The 25,193-nt window shown below is 42.5% G+C and overlaps 1 protein-coding gene across 1 annotated transcript; it reads left to right on the top strand.

Moving 5' to 3' along the window:
- The first annotated feature begins 332 nt into the window (after positions 1-332).
- Positions 333-24,708, top strand: LOC110956578 (insulin receptor substrate 2-B). The gene is given in 7 exon segments (XM_022202169.2): positions 333-1,041; positions 1,044-4,106; positions 4,109-4,561; positions 4,564-4,911; positions 4,914-4,949; positions 4,952-5,092; positions 19,850-24,708. Coding segments are annotated over 7 exon segments (4,158 nt in total). The 5' UTR covers positions 333-929; the 3' UTR covers positions 19,855-24,708.
- Positions 24,709-25,193: the final 485 nt, after the last annotated feature.

The raw sequence follows: 25,193 nt of genomic DNA, 5'->3' as shown, positions 1-25,193 counted from the left end.
TAAAAGTAAATTAAAATTATAATGATAACATAAACTAAAATCTCCTTTTGAAATACTAAGAAGCTTTTTTTTTTTTTTACATACTCAATAAAAATGACACCAAACTTACCAAAACCATATCAGTTTCTTGATTTGGAGTTTGTTAAGAATGATTAGAAGCGGGACGAATATACTAGTCACAATAAATCCAACATTATTCTCTACGTTACAGTTAAAATACAACACTAAAATACACCAACTGACCCAGGACTTTGTGTCTACTTTGAGCTACAAGGTAAAACTGCAGGTCTGCAGCTCTGCAGCTCTGGGATCAATTTTCTGTGCCTAAATAGCCGCCGGTTCGGCTACCAACAGGCTCCAGATCAGCCCGCAGAAACACCGCCTAGTTTTGAAACTTCAGTAAACTCTCCGCGACGCGATTGGCCGGAGCCATTGACGCAAAGCACGAATGTTTCATAGCGATTGGAGGGGATGCCTGTCAATAGACGTCTGTCAAAATGATGGGCCAATTGGAGGCCGGGTCTGGCTCTTTGTTCCTCCCGTTTGCTGGGTGACGCAGAGGGTCATGTGTTGTTTGTGCTGTGGCCCGTAGAGATGTGTACAGGAGGAGAAGGGAACGGATTGCTAACCGAGCTAGCCGGAGCCTCCCGATTACAGAAACGCCGCCGAACGTGGTCATGTTGCACACGGTAGGCTTTATTTCGTGAAAAGAGCCCGCTTTGGAATACCTATCCGGCCGTTAAGGGGCCGAGGGGACTCGCTTTTTGACGGAATAATAAAGCCGGTGTGTGAGGATTGCAAATCTGAGCCGTGCCAGTCAACGTTAGCTGGCCTAGCCGGACTCGGGAGCTCGTCTCCCAAAACAAGAATGGGGTCTTGGTCCGCTCGGATTAGCTTGCTAGTAAAGTGACCCCTGATTTTAGTCTCTGATGGCAAATTTCACGAACTACCAGGAAGGCAAGGCTGCGATGTTGATGGTGGAGACGCAGCAGAGGGACGTGGGGACGAAAGCCGTGGCCGCAAACGGAGACGGCTCGGTCGGGAACCCCCTTCCCCGTTAATTAATATCGGCGGTGGCGGAGGAGTCGGAGGAGGCGGCTCTCGTTTCCACCAGCATTTACCGCCCTCCAACCACCTCCACCATCCGCACCACCACCCGCCTAAGGATCAGCAGCAGCACCATCACTACCAGCTGGCCCCACAGCAGCATCTTTCCGGGGAAAACATCGCAGAGTCCCCGAGCAGGAAAGCCTCCTCCTCCTCGTCCCTCAGCCAGGTACACGCCGCCGAGGACCCCGCCGCTTCCTCCGCCGCGAGCGGCAGCAGTAGCAGCCATGTATACGCGGCGGTGAATGTCGCAAATACCTCGGACGTTGTGGATGATATTCGGAAGTGTGGTTATCTGAGGAAGCAGAAGCATGGACACAAGAGGTTCTTCGTGCTCCGGGCTGCCAGCCACCTCGGGCCGAGCCGCCTGGAGTACTACGACAGCGAGAAGAAATTCAGGAACAGCCTGCGCTCTGCTGCCGCGGCCGCCGCGAGCGGCGGAGCGGTTGCCCCTTCTCCCCCGAAAAGGGTGATTTACCTCTATCAGTGCTTCACGGTGAACAAAAGGGCCGATTCCAAAAACAAACACCTCATTGCCCTTTACACTAAGGACGAGTACTTTGCCATCGTGGCTGAGAACGAGCAGGAGCAGGAGGACTGGTATGTAGCTGTGAGTGAGCTGATGAGTGAAGGCAAGAAGGGCCACTTGGATTCAGATGATTTGGATGATGGATACGGTACAGTCACTCCTGGTACTGTATTCAAAGAGGTGTGGCAGGTGAATGTAAAACCTAAAGGACTGGGTCAAACTAAAAACCTCACAGGTGTTTACCGGCTATGCCTCTCAACTAAAACCATTCACCTCGTTAAGTTGAACTCTGAGACCCCCTGTGTGAACCTCCAGCTGATGAACATTAGGCGCTGTGGACATTCAGAAAGCTTCTTTTTCATCGAGGTGGGTCGCTCCTCTTCTATTGGGCCCGGGGAGATATGGATGCAGGTGGATGATTCTGTCGTTGCCCAAAACATGCACGAGACTATCCTGGAGACAATGAAAGCCTTGAAAGCTTTTGCGGAGTTTCGGCCAAGGAGCAAGAGCCAGTCATCGGGCTCCAATCCCATGTCATTCATCACGACCCGACGCCACCTGGGCAACCTACCACCGAGTCAGACTGGGCTGCAGCGGCGGTCGAGGACGGAGTCAGTTGTCGGGACGCCACCATCGAGTAAAAGCTCCGGGGCTAGTGGTTATCGCTTCCGTACATCAAGCGAGGGTGAGGGGACGATGAACAGGCCGTTCCGCTCCGCCACAGGAAGCCTGGTCCACCTGAACTCAGCACGAGCCCACCATGGTCGCCAGGAGGGGAGCGGTGGCGGCAGTGGGAGCGGTGTAGCCACAGGAAATGCTGGCACCAGCACTTGCAGCGGGCGCTACATCAGAGCTATCCCAGGTTCATCATCCACCTATCACGCCCGCTCCGCCTCGCTTCCAGTCTCCCACTTCCCCTCCACCACCAGCCCTGTCAGCGTCTCCTCCAGCAGCGGCCACGGCTCTGTCTCTGATACTCTCACCCGCCCATCAAGCGCCTCGATATGCGGCTCCCCATCTGACGGAGGCTTCAACTCCTCAGATGAGTATGGCTCCAGCCCCGGTGACTTCCGGTACTTCCGGGTGCGGAGTAACACACCCGACTCTCTGGGCAACACCCCGCCAATCAGAGAGGAGAACTGTCTGAATGATTACATGGCCATGGGCTGGAACCGGGAGGTGTTTGGCGCCAGTGGGGGCTCTGGAAACAACAGTGGAGGCGACACACCGCGTGACGAAAGCACGTCAACAACAGAGGATGAGCGGTTTTCTTCTTCATCACTGAGAAGGAGGACGCACTCTTTCACCAGACCTGCTGGCGGGGCAACTGGCGGCTCCGGAGTGGCAGTTTATCAAAAAATGACCCAGACCAACTTCTCATTGGACGAGGGCTCAGATGTGGTGTTACCATTCGGCAGTGGGCTGCTCCGTGGTGGGCCTTCGTCCTCCTCTTCCTCACTCCGCTCCGACTACAGCTCCTGCTCTGAACACAGCCAGCAGAGCCGACCCTCCACGCTCTCCAGAACGGAGGCCGGAGCCGAGCGCCCACCTCTTTCCTCTTCCTCTGCCAAGGAGGACAGCGGCTACATGCCCATGATGTGCGGCGTGGCTGCGTCTCCACGGGACACTCCCCCCGACTACATGCCTATGCAACCCACTTCTTACTCCCATTCCCCTCAGTTTCACAGTCCAGCTTTAGCTGCCCGTTCAGCCCACCATCACCCACAGCTTCAGTCTCAATCCTCCACGGACTCCCACGGCTACATGATGATGCTCCCAGGGGGCAGCGGCAGCTCCCCCTCCCCAGTGCAGGCCTCTCAGAGCCCTCACAGCAGCTCCAGCATGGCAGGTGCTGGTGGGAGCGACAGCATAGCAGAGAGACCTGAGAACGGTGAATATATGGACATGTCGTACAGCAGCAGCAGTGGACGCAAGCTCTCACATGAAGGGAGCAGTGGGTATTTCACACCTGCTACACCTGAGGGCACCCCAAAGTCTTATAGCCCTTATTTCTCCCTCCCTCGCTCCTATAAAGCCCCAACCAGAGAGAGAGATGAAAAAGAATATGGGGAATATGTTCCTATGAGTTCTCCTGCCAAGCCAGTCTATTCATCAGTTGCCACAGCTTCAGTATCAACACCAGAGAAGAGGGGTGGAGGAGGTAGTAGCACATCCACCCCCTCTCACCCACCTCCGCCTTATGGAGCCCACCATACGACTGCAGCCATGGCTGACAGGCGCATCGTGAGGCCCAACCGCCTCCCTTTAGGCAGAAGGAGTTTCCACGGTCCTTTGCGGGTTAGTGAACCCTCTACTGCGTCTGCAGGCACCTCAACTTCAGTCCCCGCCACTGGCAGTTCGTCTGAAAAGCCTTCCAGTCCTGGAGAGTATATTAACATTGAGTTTGGGGATCACTACCCTCACCAACAGCAGCCCCCCGCCTATCCTCTCTCTGCCCAAGACGAAGCGCCTTCCTGGGATCCAGTGATCACCGTCGCTCCCCTCCCCAGCCCCAAACTCACCAGGACTATATGAGTGTGGAGGTGGGGGCTGATCAGCAGGACAGTGCTGGATGTCTGGGTAAGAACCAGTCACCCAGGCCCAGCCTTGTTGCCCCCTGGAACCCACCCAGTTACATCCGACCCCTGGCTATCAATCCTGGGGCGCTGGCCTCCCCTGGAGTGCAGGCCGGAGGTCATTGGAGGTCGATCGGGGACGACTACACGGACATGACATTTAACCTCAGCAGAGGTGAGAGGACTCAAACAAGCCCCACAGCCATGCTGCAGCATCTCTGTATGATTGAGGGACGTTATGGTCACGCTCCCTCTGCCTCCTCCTCTTCCATTTCTCCTCCGCTCCCTCCGTCGAGCCCAGGCCGGGCTCTGACACACCAGCTAGAGCCCAAGGTGGTTCGAGCCGACCCCAGGGCAGGAGGAGACACAGCTCGGAGACATTCTCCTCCACCTCCTCCTCTAATTCAACTCCTCCTGGAGGAGGACTCTGCCCCTCATCCTCAGCCACCCACCCCTCACTGGCTAATCCTGCAGCCCCCAATGGATCTTACCTAACGGAGGGTCAGGCTTCCAGATGGGCCAGCTCAGCATCGTTCGACAGTGTGTGGATGTCTGTGGAGGGTATGGGGGACTCGCCGGCTCACCATGCCCCAGCAAGAACCACAGAAGTGGGCCTGGGCTCTGGGACCTCGACATCCTCCTCCTCCTCGGGTGCTGCAGCCAGTAGAATGTGCAGGAACATGTCTGTTGGTTACCAGAACGCCTCAACTACATTGCCTTGGAGCTGCGGGAGGATGGAGTAGTATGGGAGCCATGACGTCGGGCGCCAGTAGCAGTAATGGGAGCATGGCGGCGGTGGGGACTGTGCCTCTGCCCGAGAACGGAGCCTATGCCAGTATCGACTTCACCAAATCAGATGGAGTCACTACAACAACCAAGGGTGAGTTAGCTCAAGTGCATGTCTGTGTATTTTGTGTTTCAGGCTGACAGATTGCCACTCAGATTTTGTTTGTCACCTCTGCTCTGACAGGTAATCTTTATAGAAACCTTTAGTTGCTTTCCAGGAGTTCACACAGCAGCCAGCCAGTGTATGGAGAAGCAGAGTTGTATTTTATTTATTTTTTTGCTTTGTGTATGTGAGAGAATGAGCTCTCGTGTGAGTAAAAGAGAGTAAGTGTTAGAGATATTTTTCCTCACTGAAATCTAAAATAACCCTCAGTGCTGTATGCTATTATTAGTCGCATTATATCAATTTGCAGCTCCTCCAGTGAGTCTATTTTGAATCACGTCTCTGTGATCTTGACAAGGCTGCATTCAAGCGCTTTCAGCAGCCATCCGTTGTCTTGAAGGCATCTGTCTTGGGAACTGAAGTCTGGGCTATAACAGTGCTGGTACAGGAAGTGGCACCAATATGTGGTTCATCTTGAGGTCTGTGTATGTTTTGAGTCCAGCAGACTGGTAGACGATTAGCGTGCTGAATGAACAGAGGTTTAACTGAGGTCAAGTGTGGACTGAATCACCCAAAAAGGCCCTGACTTCCCGTCTTTGTAGCTGTTAGTGTCTCTCTGTGCCTGTCTGTGCACGTGCCGCTGTTTCTTTGTGTCAGCATGTATGCAGAATGTACTAATGTGTAGGCGTTTCTGTGTTTAAAGCCTTTTGTCTGCTGTAATACTGTCACTTGAGATGCTTTTCTACATCTTGGATAAACATTAAAGAGTCTCTTGCTATGACGGCAAAATACCTCACAGTCTAAAAGATGTAATCACCTTTTGTAGAGATCATTAGAGGTGTTTATTTTGGAGGGTGTAGCTTGTGGGGCTGCTGCTAATGATTATTACAGTATCAAGTAATCTGCTGCTAATTTTTCCTCTTAGTTTCGTGTCAAAAATGGTGAACAAATGCATGTCACAATTGTGGCTTTCTGACATACACAACAAAGAAAAGCAGCGAATCCTCTTATTTGGTAAGCGGTAACCATCAAACGTTACCAAGAATGTCTAACTGCCGTCCTTTTTTTTTTCTGTACCATTTTTCATGTCGGAGGCACTAGAAGTTCAGGAAGGGCTAATTTATACAGTTGTAAGTTTTCTCATGTGGCATTGAAAATTGTGAGCTCTTGTCCAAACACAATGACTCACTCTTTTAAGTGCCTTTTGTGGATGTGATTTACAGTAGTCACTGCCTGAACTTGTGGAGCTTTGGTCTGAAACAGCAGAAAGTTGTGTTGTGTTTCAGAAACCATGCAGCAAATAAAAACAGCATCAGGTCTATGGGTTGAAGAATTTATTGGAGTTTTACCTTCAGCTTTTATTTGCATTAAGTAGCAAAACTCAATCTGCTCCTCATGTGCTTTGAATTTTAGCGGCTTTTGATCGGGGTTTTCTCCGATCAACCAGTTCATGCAACATCTAGCTTAAAACTTCCTGCATTTTTCTGTATTTGCTTTCATCCACACTAATAATTGCATAATTGCTGCTACTTTTTCACCAAGCAGCCACAGTAAGATACCTAAAACTGAGACTTTTGGAAATGCTACAGGCCTCGGTTTAATCTTTATATGAAACAGAGACTTTTGGAAACGATAAGACAGACACTCATGTTTAATTTCTGATTGGGCTTTATTATTACTATGCCTATGAAATTGAGCTGAAATGCTGATCTTGAGAGAGATCAAATTCCTTTTGACAATTGATTTTGAAATTAAAACATAGGGTGGATGCCACCACTGTGTTTTGATCCTGTTTTCGCTTGTTGCTTAATGTTTAAGGTATCATAAATAGTAAAACATTATCATTTTAGTCATAAATGTCTCATTTGTTTCGTCTGACAGTCGAAAAAACACAAAAATGAAACACACAGTGATGTTAAGATATCGATATTGCACCTCAGATTCACCTAACTAATCAACTATTAAGGTCGACTGCATATATATTGCTGAAAGAATTTTGTCATAACTTATGTTGCAGAGTAATGTTCTGTTCCTCAACTCATCTCACTGTCCACATGTGTACAACAAAAATGAATATCGACTCGTTTAAATCTTTAATTTGTCCATCAGAACAATGACATGCAAGTGCTAACATAACTGCACAAGGGTTTTCTAATCATCAGTGAGCCTTTCAACACCATTAGCTAACACAATGTAGCATTAGAACACAGCAGGGAGGGATGGTTGCTGGAAATTTGCTTCTCTACCCCTACGTAGACATTCCACTAAAAATTTCATTGATTGTCATTTACCACATTAGCAATGTCTAGACTTTATTTCTGATTAAGTTAATGTTCTCTTCATTAACTACAAAAAATGTTGTCTTTTTTTTAAAAATAGGACATTTCTAAGTGACCCCAAACTTTTGAATGGTAGTGTACATCTTTACTTCCATATGCTTTCATATTTCTGAACCCCAAATGTTTCCCATTTGCCATATTTCCAGGTGTTTCCTTCACTGTGGGTGAAGTACAGTAGGTTTACACAAGTTAGTATTTGAGGTGGTCATGTCGTTTCTCCATGGAGATACTCGATCGTTGACTCTGTGTGTGAGAGAAACGCTGTGCTGAGACTTAGTGCTGAGGTCAGGTCTACAGTAGGTGCTCTAGACGGCGTGTACAAGGATCAAGAGGATGTTTTGTCTCTGTTTCCAGTCTTTGATCATCTTCCGATATTGTGCTTTTCCCTCGCCACCTCGTCCTCCCCGAACCGTCTCGCTGTGTGTGCATGAGTCAGGACTCTCTGCGAGCGCCGACTGATTCATTTGTTTATCGTCGTGCTGTGTGTGTGTGCGTTCAAGTAAATCAGTGCTGAATCCGTGCCCGCTAACACAGGAGATCAACCGACACTCAAACCGATCAAACACATCCTATTGTTTGCGTCTGTCTGTGTGTACTTTCAGCTGCTGCCAGCAGGTTCATTAGGCAGCGAGCTTGTGTGTGTTTGTGTGTCGGTTCATGCGGTTCAAGGTAGCGTTCAGAAAGCCCTGCCCACACGCACACACAGTCCAAAACTGCATGTGTGTGTGTTGGCGTGTTTACAGTCTGTGCTCTGTATCTAGGTAGGTGTGTGTGTGTTTGTATGCGCTGAGTCATGGCAGGCGGCCTTTGATGTGGCACTGTAATTGCGGCGGCAGCGTGTCAAGGCACACAGCGGGGCCGAGAGGAAGCGCATCATCATCACTCAGGAATGCACTTCCTCTCAGCTGCAGCGTTGAACTGATAGAGGCACACCTGGATCCTCGACCCGAAGGAGAGAGAGGGAGGGAGAAGGCTGCGCTTCCATCCAGCTGCTAGGGAAATTTAGTGTGAACCTGGGAAATGTCGCTGTAAATATTCAGCATTTACATCAGCTGGAGGTACTGAAATCTGAAACACATTTCCAGTTCAAGCTTTAAACTGCAGGTGAAGCAGTTAATAGTTCTTGATTACAAAATAAGTTGTTTGGTCTGAAAATGGTGGAAATCTGTGCCTTCCAAAGCTCGAGACAACCAGTTTACGCTCACGGAAAAGGAAGGAAAGCAGAAAATATTCACATTTAGGAAGCTGCAAACAGAAATTTAATCGATTGTCCAAATAGTTCAGTAGCTGACTAATCAATTACTGCTTAATGCTGAAAGTTTATTAATTGTATACATTATATGTTGATAATTTTTTTTAGAAAATAATGAATAATGCACATTACAGTGTCCCAAACAGCAGCACCACCACATCACATTTTATAAGCTGGATTTAGGGGTTTTCTTTTAGTATTTTTGCATGAAAACTAACCAAAAGTTGAAAAATAGTTCCTGAATATTTACTGCTCTAAAGATGGGATAGTTATCTGGCACTATTTATCAGCATCTATGCCTAATTTTAATCTTTTTTTTGTCTTTCTTTGTTGGCTTGTTTCAACTTGAGGCCGCTGCTGTTTGAGATCGTCAAGTTATAGTCACCCATAAATAGTGGTTTAATGATGGATTTTTACAATTTTTATATTGTAATGATGAAGAATCAAAGAATTTTTGCACCCGAAAAGATAAAATGATTCATTGATGAAGTGACTAGAAAATAACTATTTAATCATTTTTTCTAGTTTTTAGGTTTATGTCCTTGTATGTCAAATGTTTTCAGGACTGTTGTGTAGAAAAAAATAGTTGTGTGACTGTGGGAACTTTAGGCTGTTTTGACTGTTTAATCGCATTTTAGTAGCAAAAAACTGTTGACATATTGGTAAAAAAAAAAGGTCGGTATTGTAAACAACTTTTAGTCGCCATCTAGCTGTAATAATTCAACTGTCATTTATCAGATTTATTCTGCCAAAAAATGACAGATATTAATAACTGAAGTTCTTTGAGCCTCAACTGAGGATGTCTAGTTTAGAAATGATTAGTTTTGATGAAAAAAGTCTAAACTTTTACTACAACAGTAAACTGAATCTCTTTGGGTTGTGGACAAACCAAGACATTTGAGCGCTTTGATGAACATTTTTCACCATTTTCTGACATTTTATAGACCAACAATTGATTGAATAGTGGAGAAAATAATAGACAAAGTAATCAAGATTGTAAATAATGGCTAGCAGATGGTTAATTGGTAATCCACACTGGAAAAAACAAAATACTGGAAAAAAAACCCTGACAAAACAGAAAATTAGATTAAATGTCAGTTAACGTATTGTAGATTTGCTGTAGTATTTACAGTATTTTTTTTTATTATTTGAGTTACAGGTGTGTTTGCTGACCACCTGTATGGTTTGCATAACACAAAATGGTCATTACTGCACTGTTCTAAGAGTGTGAGAACCATAGAGGTGGTGTTTTTTTTTAAAAACAGCTGTGGGAATAAGAAATATTTGCTTTTTTGTTCGAAGCAAGTAGTCACTAGTAGTAGTTTCTGTAGCTCTGAAGTGGAATTTAAAACTGTGGGAATTACCTTCTTAAATTAAAATGCTCCCAAGAATTCATTGGGCAATGAGAAGCTGGCTGGTGTCAACAAGCCTGAGATTGGAGGTTCCATTCCCCGTTTAGCTCAGCAGACACCAACACTGCCAGGTTTGTAGTTTCCCATGCATCTCACTGCAGGTCAACCCAAAGCTAAAAGCACGTCTACTTCGTCAGTCCTGTGAATTAAGGCACTCATGAAACAGTTATTTTGGGATTATTTATTTGCTAAACGGACACAAAAATGGGCAAAACTTCAACCTGTTGGGGGCCAAAGATTGCGAAGGTTTGCCGCTTTTTCCTGCTTCAGATTGGACATTTTGTGGTTCTTTTTTATTCAATTTTATTGTTGAAAGTGGAGCGAATTCATAAAGGTAACTTCTTCTATCAGGTAGAACCTCCATACAGAGTTGTAGCGTAATAAACATCATGCTTTATGGTCATTACTGCACTGCTTGAGGAATGTGTGAACCGTAGAGGTGGTGGTTTTTCGACGACAGCGGTGGGAACCTGCCCTTTCCTCCTCCAAGTGGCTATGAGGTGGCAAAGGGTGAGGCAGAGTGTGAAGCAGGGTTATCGTACGGGGGAGTAAGATGTTAGCGAAGACGTTACGAGGCTGCCCTTTTCCTCTCTCGTTCCCACCTCCACGGCCAGGCCCTTCTATATTTACAGGTCTATTTACAGACCGACGTGAATTTATGGGCCGGTCGGAGGCATGTGCTGCTCGTAACAGGACCCCCCTTTTCCACTGTGTGTGTGTTGCATGCAGCGGTCCCTCTCCCTCTTAAATATCCAGATATGTACGCCCACAGATGTTAGAATTATCAACCATCAACTATGCACACAAAGCAATTTCGGCTTTAAGCTGCCATTTTGACTGTCACAGGAGTGTATTTGTGACTCCGAAAGCCCCCCAGAGCTTGAAATTTTGCCTGTTTTTGTGTCCATTTAGCAAATAAATAATCCCAAAATAGCCTTAATTCACAGGACTGACATGGTAGACGTGCTTTTAGCTTTGGGTGGCCCTGCAGTGAGACGCATGGGAAACTACAAACCTCGCGGTGTTGGTGTCTGTTGAGCTAAATGGGGAATTGAACCTCTAACCTTGGGCTTGTTGGCACCAGCCAGCTTCTCATTGGCCAATGAATTTTTAAATTAAGAATGTTAAATTAAGAAGGTAATTTCCACAGTTTTAAATTCCACTTCGAAGCTGCAGAAAATACAACTAGAAAACTAAAAAAAAACTACAAATATTTCCCTGTTCCAGCTTAAGAAATATGAGAAACTGCTGCTTTTTAAAAAAGTTTTTATGTAACAATAAACAAAATCTTTTGGTTTTAGATGGATTTTTTGGACGAAATCTGTCATTTAAAGGAGATAAACTTTGATTCTTTTTAATTTTGATGAAATTTCACGTTTTTATCAGAGCTTTGATTGTTTTTTCTGATGAAACTGAAAAAATTTGTTTCATGCAAACCTTACAGGTGGTGATCAAACACACCTGTAACTCTCAGAATACTTTAGTTTTTTTTTTTTATTTGTTATTTATTTGCTTTTTGAGCATCGTATTACCAATTACCATTTCTAGCTATAAGATGTAATTGTGAGATTGTTTTTGTACGTTTTGAATGTGGACAGTTGTTCTCAGTTAAAACGTATTACGGTACAAAGCTGTGACTATTAATGAAGTCATGCAGCTTAAATAAAGTCCCGGGCAGTGATTAAGCTTCAAAGAGCTGCGGTGCTTACTCAGAGGGAAATGTTGAGTCTCGTCAGTAATAAATGGACCTAAACACTGTAAGTTTTTACTTCGTCTAGTGTAAGTTTCATAGGTGGTCTCCAGCTTCACTTCATCGCCGAAGCTCCCGAGACTCTCAAACATGCAGAAACTCCGCCGTCCACTCGCCTTTTCTCTGCTTCTTGTCATTCTTTGTAATGCTTTTAGTGTCTGACTCGCTGCCTCCTGCAGACACACGGTAATGATAAAGCAGCGTTTTTACTGGAGCTTGCCTCAACCTACTGGAATGTGATGTTAGATAGCTTTATTAGACAAAGTCTGAATGCGTGTGCAGATGTGTGTTTAAGAGTGACGGTCCGTGCGTCACACCTTTGCGATTGCGTTTACCTTCTGGCTTCTGGTGAACTTTTAAACATCCACTGATTGAACTAAAGGGCTATAAGCTACAGCAAATCAGAAACTTGAAGAGATTTGTTCTTTTTTTCTTGCTCCATTGACGATTTTAAATCGTTTACATTGATATTTGGGCAGGAATTTTCATCTTGCGTTGCATTTTTATGTCAAGGTTTTGCACTTTGTCACATTTTCGTCAATGTGCACAAATCTTGTAAGTTACGTCACAAAATGATAAGCTGTAGAGGTTTTGGACATTGCACAATGTTATTATAGCGCAACTGTAACATCAGAATTACTGTACAACTCACTAAAGATTATTATGAAGTTTGCAGAGGGTTTCATGGCTTTTGAAAGATTAACGATTTCCACTTTGCACGTTTCCTGCTTCTTGCTAGTGCTACCTTCAGGACAGTGTGTTTTCTTTACCGTAATCCACCTACAACCCAAACTTGAAGTGTGTTTTAGTCTCCTTTTAATGAGTTTAATTTGTCATACAATGCTTAACGAATTTATAAGACCACCATCCAGTGTAAGGCTTTCACCACAGCTGGCCTAAATTAACAGTATAGCTGATTACCAAAATATTTTCATGTTTTTGCAATGGTTAATTAATGTGCAACTTCTTTAATACAAATTATATCTTTTATGTTAAAAAAAACAGTTATTGTTATTATCCATGAATTTTAAAATGCACTCTTGTAGAAAAAGGCAGAAAACAATAGTGAGGCACATTTTTATTTTTTTGATTGAAATGCCAAATTATCACAAACAAGAAGGTCTACCACAACATCTTGGCACGTCATGGAATCGTTTCTGGACTGAAAATGATTGGTTGTGGGTTTATAGACCAGGAAGAAGACAACCCCAAGCATACTTCAAAGCTGTGCAGAGACTATTGGACCCCCCAAAAAGGGAATTTGGAGTTCTGGAACTGATGGACTGGCCATGTCAAAGTCCAGACTAGAATCCTATTGAACAGATCTGGGATTTATTGAATTCAACCATAGATTGCACAAAAGTTTCATCCAAAGCAAGTCTCTGGGAACATTTATAAACTATTTGGAACTCAGTAACAAAACAGACTGTTGAAAAGTTAATAAAAACAGTGTTATTAATTAAAATTTTTAGTTAATATATGTGAACAAGGACTATTGTTCCAGTTTTCCTAGTAAAAAACAACACAATGTTTACTTTGGAACAAGCTTCTGACAGATTTCTAAAATATTTGTGTTTTCTCGTTTTTATAACAGGTGGTCTAATAAATTTGTTCAGCACTGTATATGAAAACCAAATGTGGGCCGGAGACTTTAGGCATCCATCTGTAGGGATTTTCATGTGGACTGTAACCACTGGCTTCTACAAGACCTTAAAAAATAAGCCCACCCCTCCACCCATCTGCAGCCTCAGGAAACCTAAATCCAGAATTTAAATCATAAAACAGGTTTCCAAACATGTAGGGAGGGGATCGAGCAGTTCAGTGCGCCTGATCAAATTTCCCCTCGTTCCTCGATCTGCACTTTAAAAGCCGTCAGCCCAGCTGTCATGCCGGCCTGTGTCAGGTCAACACGTTATGCTGGCCATTCGCTCCCATGATGCCTTTCATCTGTTGTCCCAGCTGGGTGAACGGGGCTTTAGGGGGCAGAGGGAGTCAGGTCGGCGAGTGCAGATGAACCAGACGGACAGTGATGGGTGGCGGGTTGGAGCACCTGCATGTGTCTGGCGACACAACAAGCTGTTAGCTAATGCAGGTGTTTGCTGTTTTTATAACCCAATTTTGTGGTGTGTTTGTGTTGAAGCGAGTTCAGCTCAGGTCAGCGAGGCTCGTGTCCTGAAAGCGTTGTTTTGATCAAAGTCTACGCCTGGACTACACAGAAACCCAGAGACCTCAGACTTTCTCTCACACGCCCACATTCAAATTCAACTCTGTTCTACTGTCACGACCATAATTAAGTGCAGTATTGCCAAAGCGTGTTGTTTGCAGTGTAAGTATAATGATTCACAAAGTTAAGAAAATACATAACCGGTTTGCACAGAACTACACCGTGGCACGTGAGCTAAACGCCGCCCTCCAGTCAAAGTATTTTAAAAACTCACATCAAAACTCAATATAAAGTCTTGGTTCTAGTGGTGGGATGCAATTTTAAAAATAATCTGTCATTAGAGGCTTTGTAATTAATTAATCATGATTAATTGCATTTTTGTTTAATGTCAATATCTGACACAAAAGCATTTAAATTTTCAATTCAAATAAATTTTGGTTGACGACTGAATCGATGAATAGACATACGTGAACTTGCACAACAAAAATGTTTATGCTTCATTTGTATTTCTGTACATTTTTCACCTGTCTACTACATTCACAGATGACTGCACACTCCAAGTCCAATTATAGCGATTATATTCAACGTTTAAAGACTTTGGTAAATTCAAACACTTTCAGTGTCTTTAAAACTGGTGTATTATGGGGTGGCTACACCGTTTGCCGGTACTAGGACTGTCGTAGCTACATATGGTGCGCCGCCTTGGAGCTCTTTTGCATAAAGTAGTTTCATTTATGCAAATGCAGCGCGGGGAGCAAAGGTCCAACGCATCGTGAAACTTTCGTTAAACGTCTAAACCAGGCACTGTTGAACTAAAATGAAGACAGGTTCAGCAGCTTATTGCTCGCCTCAAATGCTTTCAGAAACACTTTTCGGTGAATTATTTTGTAATAAAAGAGAAAGTTTGCGACAGAGCCGCCATGTCAGTCCAACGTTTCTATTGGACTGATGGTCTGTCATGTGACCACCTAGTGACCCACTAGTGAGACACCCACCAAGCAGGCGAATTTTCATTTTATTTCCATGTTAGAAAAACCTGATCCTGTCGACACATAGCTTTAGCTCTTGTGCTTGTGCTTGCAGTACCATGTTTTGCATTGAGGTGATACCGTCGGCCTGAAGCGCTGTGTGATAAGAAAACTCTTTGCACAATTTGAACACAACCAAGCTGCCATCGGGAAGATTTTTAAAAGAAAACTTTCCGCCCAACAAGCTCGATGCGGTCTCGTTTTCCTAAATTGTTCATTAAACTTTCTTGTGCACTGGCATTAGTGTGTCCTGTGCATCTTCTTCACGGCTGGACAACAGACTTTAGGGTCATTACCGCCACCTACTGGGCTGGAGTGGACATCAGTGTTACCGGTGTGCCAGAAATTAGGGAACTGCGAAAGGTGCAATTAAATCCATTTTTTAATGCGTTATTTTTACTGTATTACTTTATTTAAGCGAAATGAATGCGTTGAAGTCCCAGCCCTTCTTAATTCTAAATCCCATTAACCTGACCATGTAATATCTAATAAGAAATCACTAAGTTAGTTTTTCCAAGTTCTTCAACTGCAAATGAAGCAGTTGATGGGTTAGTGTGAATCAGTAGTGCCACATTGTAATCCAAAGTTACTGAGGTGGAATAAATTAGCCAGGATCTACGATCTAAAAATAGTCTTATAATGCTCTTTTGCCCTCTAACGAAATAAAGACTCGCGGTATAATTTAATTTCTGACCTCTGTTGTGTACTAGGGCTGGACGATTTAAAATTTAAAAAAAAATAAATAAATTCTCTGTAACATATTATGAATTGATCAATTATTAGAATAACTGATTTAAAAATGTAACTTTCGCATGTGGTTGCATTTCTAGAACACTACAGAAACTCTACAACACTTAATATGTAATGCTATACAGCCATAGTACTACAATACAGTCTTAGTATAGTAATTATCTGGGAGAAAATGTGAATGATATTCCAGAACTTTTTTTTGCATTTTTGTATAACATTGGCACAATTTGTCAATTGTCAGAATGATTTTTGATTCAGTTTCAACACTACATACATTCACTATGCAATGCTGTTCAACTATATCACAGCAGTACAGTCTTAGTATGCAAAGACAAATTGTTGCAGGCAAATTATTGGGAAAAAATAAAAGAAAACGTCGATTGACGTGAGCTTTCAAGCAGTTAAATGTGAGTAAATGGTGCAAAATCTATCAAGGAAAGTTTCATAGTGCAGAAAAGCGCACACTGATGCCTAAAAAGTCACCAGAATGGAGGAATGTAACAGTTTGTGCTTAAAATGTGAAAGAAGTGTTTGAATGAAGCCTTTTTGATGTGCTGAGAAAGTTAGTCAGGAAAACTGAGAAAGCTGAGATCAGAGAGCGTTTCTGTCTGTTGATATTTGAGTTTTATTTTGGTATTAATCTACACACAGCATGCTCTGTAGCTGTGATGATTAATTGAAAACAACGTACCTGTAACTCAGGCTACCGGTACAAGACTGTGGCTCCTGTTAGTAGCTGACTTAATTTGGTGAGTGGCCACTGAGAGGTGGTGATTCATGTCTTGTGAGTAATGTGTGTTTTGAGGAACCAGTTTTATTGAGTTAATTTTGCCCTCTCAGTACTCATTTATGTTAGCTTCTGGTGTTTGTGGTAAGTGTTGCTACTGTGTTCACTTTTGACTAAGGATTTTAGTTGTTTTGTTTAGCTAGGTTGATGACTGTGTTAACTTTTGTTTAGTTTTATTACTCCAAGGAACGCTAACGAGTTATGTGACGATCGGCATACGTTTGTCTTTGTCCTTCTGTCTGTTAATCTGTCTATGTGCAACATTACTCAAAACCAGACCAAAGGATTTGGATGAAATTTTCAGGGAAGGTCAGAAATGATGCAAGGACCAAGTGATTAGATTTTGGCAGTGATTCAGTTTATAGTCTGGATCCACAAATTTGTTAAAGATTTCTGTATCATTGCAAGATGGCGTCATGGCATCACGTTGTCACTGTAACTATGACAACTAGTGCACACTACGTCAGCTGCCTGCTGACGATCACATGATTGCGATCCTACTACAAAGTGAGCGCTGTGGACTTATCAAGACTTATCCATTGCACATGATAGAAGGAAAAATTGATTAAATTGTGGGGATGTTTCCGAGTCCTGTCAATTTCCTTCGCTTGCTACATATTTAGGTCACCTGATGAGGGCTATTCTCGTTTGGTTCTTTGATTTAGCGACATCCTCTAGTCTCGTTTTCCTTTGATTGACCACTTTTGTGTCACTGAGCAATAATTTGCTTTATTTAACTAATTTCCTCTGGTTGTTTTTGTTACACCTAGCTGACCCTAGCGGTTGGGTCGTAACAGTGGCATTTGGTGAGAATTTGGTATTTTTCCTCAACCTGATCTTGTAAACTTCTCGATATTAAAGTAAATTCAGTGCATTTGATTTCACTTGTGGCTTTGAGAACAGTTCTGGGAATTTTGCTGACAAACAATCACATACAGAATAACATAACATTACTCGTTTGTTCTTCATGTTTTTGCCTGAAACGAGTCCTGCCTTTAGTAGATGTACAGTGATTGATGCACTTTCCTCCTTTGGCTTTAATTTATTTGGACCAGATTGTTTTTGGGTCTGCTGCCTTTCTGTCCATCTATCCCCGTGGCTAGAAAACAGAGGAGCAGCATTCCAGCAGTGCCCCCTGTCAAAGCATCTGTATTATGGCGTGCTGCTCACATTGTTGTGTCAGACAAAGCCTCGCTCTCAGTGGAATAACCCAGCTGGACGGCGGCCATCGGCAGGGTCATTCAGGGCCGCCGGGCCACACCACAACAGCCGACCTGACAGTCCGGCCCGGCCATGATAGCAGGGCAGGAAACAAACTTTGTGTTTGTGTGTCTTCTGGCAGTGAGCGCGATCCAAAGTTCACCGGCCACTTTTTCACCAGACAAAGATTTTTTTTACACAGCGAGCGGCTCAAGCCAAGCCACTCGCTTCAACAGAGATGTCTTACATCTGTGCTGCTTCTCTGAAAGCCACATACTCTCAGCTTTACTGTGATTATAAGCTTATTTGATATTGCTGCCATGTTGATTGATCTCTCAGAAATGGCTTTATTGTGTACATTAGGGCCGTCTAATTGATGTGTGGTTAATTGTAATTTCAAAACTCTGCTGACTGATATTTCCAAGACATCAACAGATGTTAGAAACCTGCCTTTCTGTATTTTCTAACATTAAACAGGTTTTCCTGGTTAAATGCAGGGTGGCACTACCTCTCTGAAAATCCCCCAAAACCTGGAGAACCAATGGTTTCACCGCTTCGTGGCAGCGTTTGCATCACTGAGCCCAAAGCCAGACAAACTAGTCGGCACCACTCGGCCTCCAAATGTCCAAAAAACATCTAATGCTGTCAGTCCAAAACCGCTGTCAGTGAACCGGCCACATTCCAGTTTTTCTTCCTGTGTGTCACATCAGGCAGGTCAGGCTGTTGGACACAGTGGTGGTTACTTTTTCTTTTTACAAATGTTGCTCATGTTTACAACTGCAACTAGGGATTTTTATTTTAAAAAAATACCTACCCATTAAATGTGATTATTTTAACAGTTTTGGGCAGAAGATATCCATTAAAATGGTTCCAAAGTTTCTTTATGTTCACATTCTTGCCCAAACAAAAGTCCTACATACAAAGATATTCACTCAACACTAAAAAAGGGGGGAAAAAACAGAAAAACATAAATTAGAACCAAAAATGTGCATATTAATTGTACTATAGGCAGAACTATTGTTGAAATCACCAATGAGCTGTTGAAATTTAACGGTTTCTAAATAATTTAACTGAATTTAGTTGTAGACGTGAAAGATGCCGCATGCATATTTAATGTATTTACTTCCATGAAACAAAAAACACATATAAGTACAGCAAAGTAATTGTGCCTTTTACATACGGTAATACATAAATGTGATCGTGAGGAGAACAAATCTTTCAGAGTAATACAGGATGTCGGTGAGCCCTTACTGCATTATGTTTCATAAAAATTTAAATTGTCACCTAGTTTCTGATGTTTTTGTTTTCCTTTACATAAATAAATTAACATTTCCACCATAAAATGATGCAGAAAAGTGAATACTGATGCTGGAAAAAAATGCCTGCATTGACTTATTGAACAACCCAATACCTGAAGATGTTCAGTTAATTTGAGAAACAATAAAATTTTCTGCATTTTTGCATGAAAAAGGCACAATTGGTCAATTGTCAGAATAGTTTTGGATTATTTTTCAACACTACGTACATTCGCCATGTGATGCTATTCAACCGTATCACTGCAATACCGTCTAAATACACAAAGTCCAACTATTGTATGTCAATTATTAGGAAAAAATAACTGAAAATGTAGAATGACATGAGCTTTCAGGCAGTTAAATGTGATTAAATAGTGCAACATTTATCAGGGAGTGTTTCATAGTGCAGAAAAACACACAATGATGCATAAAAAGCCACCAGATTGCAGGAATTTGGCAGTTTGTGCTTAAAGGTTTATAGATAAGAGTGTTTAAATTAAACCTTATTGACATGAAAAAGTGACTGAGATAGCTGGTAGCAAGTTAGCTTACAAAGCTAGCTGCTGGATAGAGTTTCGTGCCAGTTGCTGATTTCTATTACATGATTTTGTAGTTTTTTTAAAATAAAACTTTATCCTTTTTCAGTCAGACATCATGAATTTGGCTGCAAGTGTTTCCACATGGTGTCTTTTCTGTATTTGTCTGCTCATGTTTTCAGGTTTTTAAGGTGACTTACTTCCTAATCATGTCCTTTGTTTTCTCCTCCCTCAGACTGAGCAACAGAGGTTCCTCACCTCTTCTTCCTCATCCTCATCTCTCTGCTCGGGGCATTTGACTCTGTGACCTTTGGCCTCCCCGTCGTGACCTCTGACCTTCCTTCAGACTGAAAAGCTGCCACCTCCTGGACGCAGACAACTACAGCAAACATCACAACATGACAAAAAACGCTTGCAGTTTTTTTTAAAAAAGTGTATTTCATCTTTGTTTTTCTTGTGTTTTTATATGCATATCTCGTCCTGTTTTTTTTTCCTCGTCTTTTCCCCCCTCTCTTGCTGCCGGTGTTTGCTGCTCTTCCCCCCTCCGGTTCGACAGTGAACTTTGACTGAAGGGTGTCACCACAACCGCTGATTGTCCTTTTATCAGATGGTCCTGCTTCTCCGTACGCGATTAAAAAGGGAAGTTGGAATTCAAAGCAAAGGCATTATGGTACCAACTTGGATTTTTTTTAACTTAAAATATTAACTTTCATCATTTATTATTACAATTATTATTTTTTAATTTACCCTATGTGTAATCCTTCCCCAGCACCGTAAAGTCATTACATTTTCGACAAAGTTGTGGTAGAAAATTTCTATTTTTTTAATTAATTTACCCGATTCTTCCCCCTTAAATGGTACGAGCTCATGGCTGGGTCCATTTTAGCTTCAGAGAGGCGTTGCACAGGTACTGCGATCTTTGGGTTAATATTTTGCACGGCGCTCTCTGCTCCGAGAATGACTGGGTTATTATGAGTTTATCGTTGTGTGAATGCAATGGGAATTCTTAAAGCATTACTTTTTTCATTTTATATACTGCGTATTATTTATTTGTTGCAGCAGGTACAGATATTCCAGTACATTTCTTTGTTTGCATCTGTGACTGATGGTACTCAACAGGGTGGCGAAACAACGCTGACATGTTAAAATCGGTCTTATTTTGAAAATTTTGCTTTCATGCTGAGAGTTAAGAGAAGATTTTTGTACATGTTTGCTAAATATGAAGCTATAGGTAACAGCTTGTTAGGTTAGCTTAGCATACAGACTGGAAATAGCCATCTAAGGTACTATAATCTGCCTGCTAGCACTGCTAAATTAGCACAGTATAACAACGTTAAGGACAGTTTTCCCTTTCATGAGGTGATATGTCATATTTATAGCATTTATAATTAATAATCACAAGCAAAACACTCTGGAAACCAGAAAGTTGGTTGTTTCAATCACAATATAACATTATTTAGCGACTGTTAGAAGTGCTGCTAGCTCTTTATGCTAAGCTATGGTGACATGTTATATTTATTATAATAATAGTTAATAATTACAAGCAAAACACCCTGGAAAACAGAAAATTGGTAGCTGCAATCACAATATAGCATTAATTAACGACTGTTAGAAGTGCTGCTAGCTCTTTATGCTAAGCTAAGGTGGCATGTCATATATTTGTAATAATAATAAAAAAATCACTAGCAAAACACCCTGGAAAACAGAAAATTGGTAGTTTCAATCACAATATGATGATGATGATGATATTTAGCGATTGTTAGAAGTGCTGCTAGTTCTTTATGCTAAGCTAAGGTGACATGTTCGTTGAGTCAGAGTGATCCCAAATAACTCTCGGCAAGAAAGCCCATCAGTGTTTTGTTTCCTTTTTAAATGTCAAATTACCACATGCATCAGGAGGTTTTGAGACATGGCTGCTGTGGATGGAAAGAAATAGCAAATAGTCAGATATCCCGCCCTGCTGGCTGCACAGAAAACGGTTTGGCAGATGGAAATAGTTGGGTTTTTTTGTTGTTTGTTTCATACATATTCAGTTTTACCTCATATGGTCCGTAGCACAGTTCAGGTTAGCAAGGAAGAGTGGTACCAACACACACACACACACACACACACACACACACACACACACACACACACACACACACACACACACACACACACACACACCTATGAGAAAGGTAAAAGCACAAAGTACAGACACTGGGACGCAAACACAAGGCTAATGCACACACATGGAAATGCAAGTGCATGGTATACTGTACTTTGGAGACAGTGACATGTATGCACACACACACACACACACACACACACACACACACGGCTGTAAGTCATGAAGACATATGCCACCGTCATGTGGTGTGTCCCGTGCTTGCCCTTCGAACACACACACACACGGAGTAGTCATGCAGCCCTATTTAGGCGAGGGTAATTCCTGTGTTGCCCCCGTTTCGGCACTTTGTCAGCGGCTCCTGATGACGTTCAGGATTTTTCACACACACACATACATGCGGGGCTGTTCGTCAGCGGCTCCCGGTGACGTAAAGAGGCTTCCAGTAACCCGAGCTTCGGCCCCAGGTGGACATAGTTGCCCCATGACAACTACACACACTCTCTTCAATCAATCCAATCTTAGCCGAGGCCTGCTGCATTTAGCGTTTCTAAACCCCGCTACTCTCCCACAACGGTTTTCATAGAGAAAAGCGCTCAAACACAAAGACTGACAGTCGGCGTGGCCCACAGAGTTTCAAGTTTTCTTCTTTTGTTTGATATTCACTCGTCTAATGCTAACTTTGTCCTTTTTGTCAGCGCACTCTTTTTTCTTTTTGTTGTTTTTGTAATTTGCTTGGACAGATGAAGGCCTGTCACTCTTGCTGCGCTTTTGTGTGGGACGCATCGTCATTGTCGTCCCTGCAGAGCCCCGCACAGCAGGGGTGCAGAGCTGGGAGGGGGGCCGAGGTATCGCGTCTAGTTTAAACAAATTGCATTATCGCAGTAAAAAAGGTGAGTTTTCTGTGATTGACAGCTCACTTGATGCTCTCTGAACTGCACGGATGCAGCGAACTCTGCACATCTGGCTCTCCACGTTCATCTCAGTCAAAAATCTAGATTGAGAACGTGCAAAAATGCATTTTCAGTTGTCACGGTTGCAGAAATTTCAATATTTTTTTTTTTACTATTTCAGTGGAGGCACTGAAAATATTTTGTCATATCTTGCACACTGTTATGAACTTCTTTGCATATTACTTTATGCACGCAAGATTAATAAATGCGTCTCGTGTGGTGCAAGAAAAACAATTTCTCTGGATGTCAGGGCTACAAAAACTACACTTAAATGAAATTGTCTGCTGCTAAAACTGAATTCTCTGTTGTCTTTTTAAAGCCGTCAGTGTCTCACTTTCACAAATGCCTAAAACTCAGCTGGAACTGTAGCATGTGCACCGAATGGTTTCATTTTGGTCAAACAGGGCTGCACCGATTCATGGCTTATCCTTTCATTTCATTTTAGTTTGAATTAAACAGTGGGTGTAGTTCAGAGTGTGTCAGGTTTGAGACTGACTAATCGCTAAAACTTTCTATTTCATAATCCCACCAACCAGCTGCTCCGATTAGAACAAATTATCCCTCTTCCGACCGTCCCGGCTCCCCTTTCTTTCCAAATTCCAACCAGAAATTTACTACAAAAGGAGCGTTAAAGAGAATCAAGAGGTAATGAAAAGGTTTTTTTTTTTTGTTTTTTTTTTTTTGTGGAGGTGAAATCGGTACAGAAGTATCAGAGGGAAAAAAAAGCCCCCTTCCTCAGCAGATCCACGGTCTGCGTTAAAAATGCTGTCTAAAGATTTTATGCCTGTGATGTGTCTTATATGTACATTATGAACAATTTGAGATATTTCCCTTTTTTGTGAGCGAACAAAGAATTGAATACAAGAATATTTAGACAGCGGCTGCTGCCCCCCCAAGACAAAATGAGAAGATTTAGTTTCTTACGTTTGTTTTTGTGTACTTACTATGCTACGGCGATGCGTTGCTTTTGGGGTTTTAATGCTTATGGCAAAAAAACGGTAGAGATGCGAGATTTTGGGGCGGCGGGGGGAGTTTGTGGAATAATCGCCCTTTAATTTATTTGAAAAATGTCGGACTTTAAACCCTCTTTTTTTGTCATTACTGAATTAATTTACACAGAATCTGTGTTTATTTTGGCAACAATTCAACCTCAAACTGTCCTTTTTCTTGTTCGGGGTGGAGAAATGAGAAAGACCTTTTGTTATATATATATATCTATAAATGTAGATATATATATAAATATATACACATATATATAATCCTCGCAGAGAAGCATCGTTATGCAAACTTTTGTTTCCTTTTTTCCTCTAATCTTTTGATTTATTTTGTATTCTAGTTTACAGAGGGGGAAAAATCATCTTATTCTTGGTTGTTTTGTTGCATCGGGGCGTCTGAAAAAACAAAGCGACACAAGGGTAGTTTTTTTAAGAGTACATAGGCATTTTTGCAGTTATTTGTATAAAGAAAATGGGTTCCAACCTGCCTAATGTTTATTTTTTTGTAACTATATTACAGTTTATTTGCTGCTGTGTAGAACAGTTAACAGTTGGAAATGCTGTCGATGAGGATGAAGATGATGCCCTGGTATCAGGGGGAAGAAGCAAAAATTAGATCCTACTCTACCCTGCTACCTGTGTTCTTATTTTCCGAGTTGAATGCTGTTGTTTATTAGCTTTACAGGAAAGAGAGAGTTTAAAAAAAATACTGTGGAGGTGTTTATCCTTCGTATGTGCATTATTTTTTGGCGACGTACGTCCTAAAAAAAAAGAAAACTGTTGGAAATGGAAATATTCCTTGCGTAAATAAGGAAAACTCAACTTGTCGCTTTTTTCATGTTATGATCGGCGCCTTGGCAGGTGCAACCCCTTTTTATTTTTTGTTTTCATTTTCTGCTCTTTCTCTTTGTTTCCTCGTGGAAGGAAAAGGGGGTTAGGAGGGCCGCTCAGAGGCAATTTGAGCGTCGGCATAGTGTTTATATTTATCAAAACTTTTTGCTTTCGATAGAGCTATTGCAATAAAAATGTGTTCATGTAACCGCCGTCGTCTCAGCTGCCTTTGTTGTTGTTGTACTTGTGTACTGTTTCTTAACACAAACACGACTCTGGCGTCACTGAAGATGAACACGTCACCTTCAACTAAATCATTTAAATTATCTGATAAAGGTTTCGGTCACGCTGAAGGTTGAGAAACTTCACAGATAATTTATAGCCTCTCAGAGCGCACAGCTCCACAATGAAGCCAAATTTCACAGCTTCTGTACAGGAAATATCAAAATAAAAGCATACAGAGGCTACTGGTAATCAATACTTTTTGATAAGCGCCGAAAATGTCATGATTATTGGAATTTTTTGTGTAAAATCATGTATTATATGCATTTTTAAGCAATGGTAAACGCATTTTAATGATTATAGGAGATGATCTAACATGTTGGATCCATGTTTCTTTCTTGTATTAACCTGCAAAAGTATTGATTATCAAAATAATGACTTTGTGTCGATACTATGAATAGGATCCAAACT

The sequence above is a fragment of the Acanthochromis polyacanthus genome, chromosome 23 (assembly GCF_021347895.1).
Source record: "Acanthochromis polyacanthus isolate Apoly-LR-REF ecotype Palm Island chromosome 23, KAUST_Apoly_ChrSc, whole genome shotgun sequence".
Lineage (NCBI taxonomy): Eukaryota > Metazoa > Chordata > Actinopteri > Pomacentridae > Acanthochromis > Acanthochromis polyacanthus.
The sequence above is the reverse complement of the archived record's forward strand: the minus strand, read 5'-3'. Positions and strand labels throughout refer to the sequence as shown.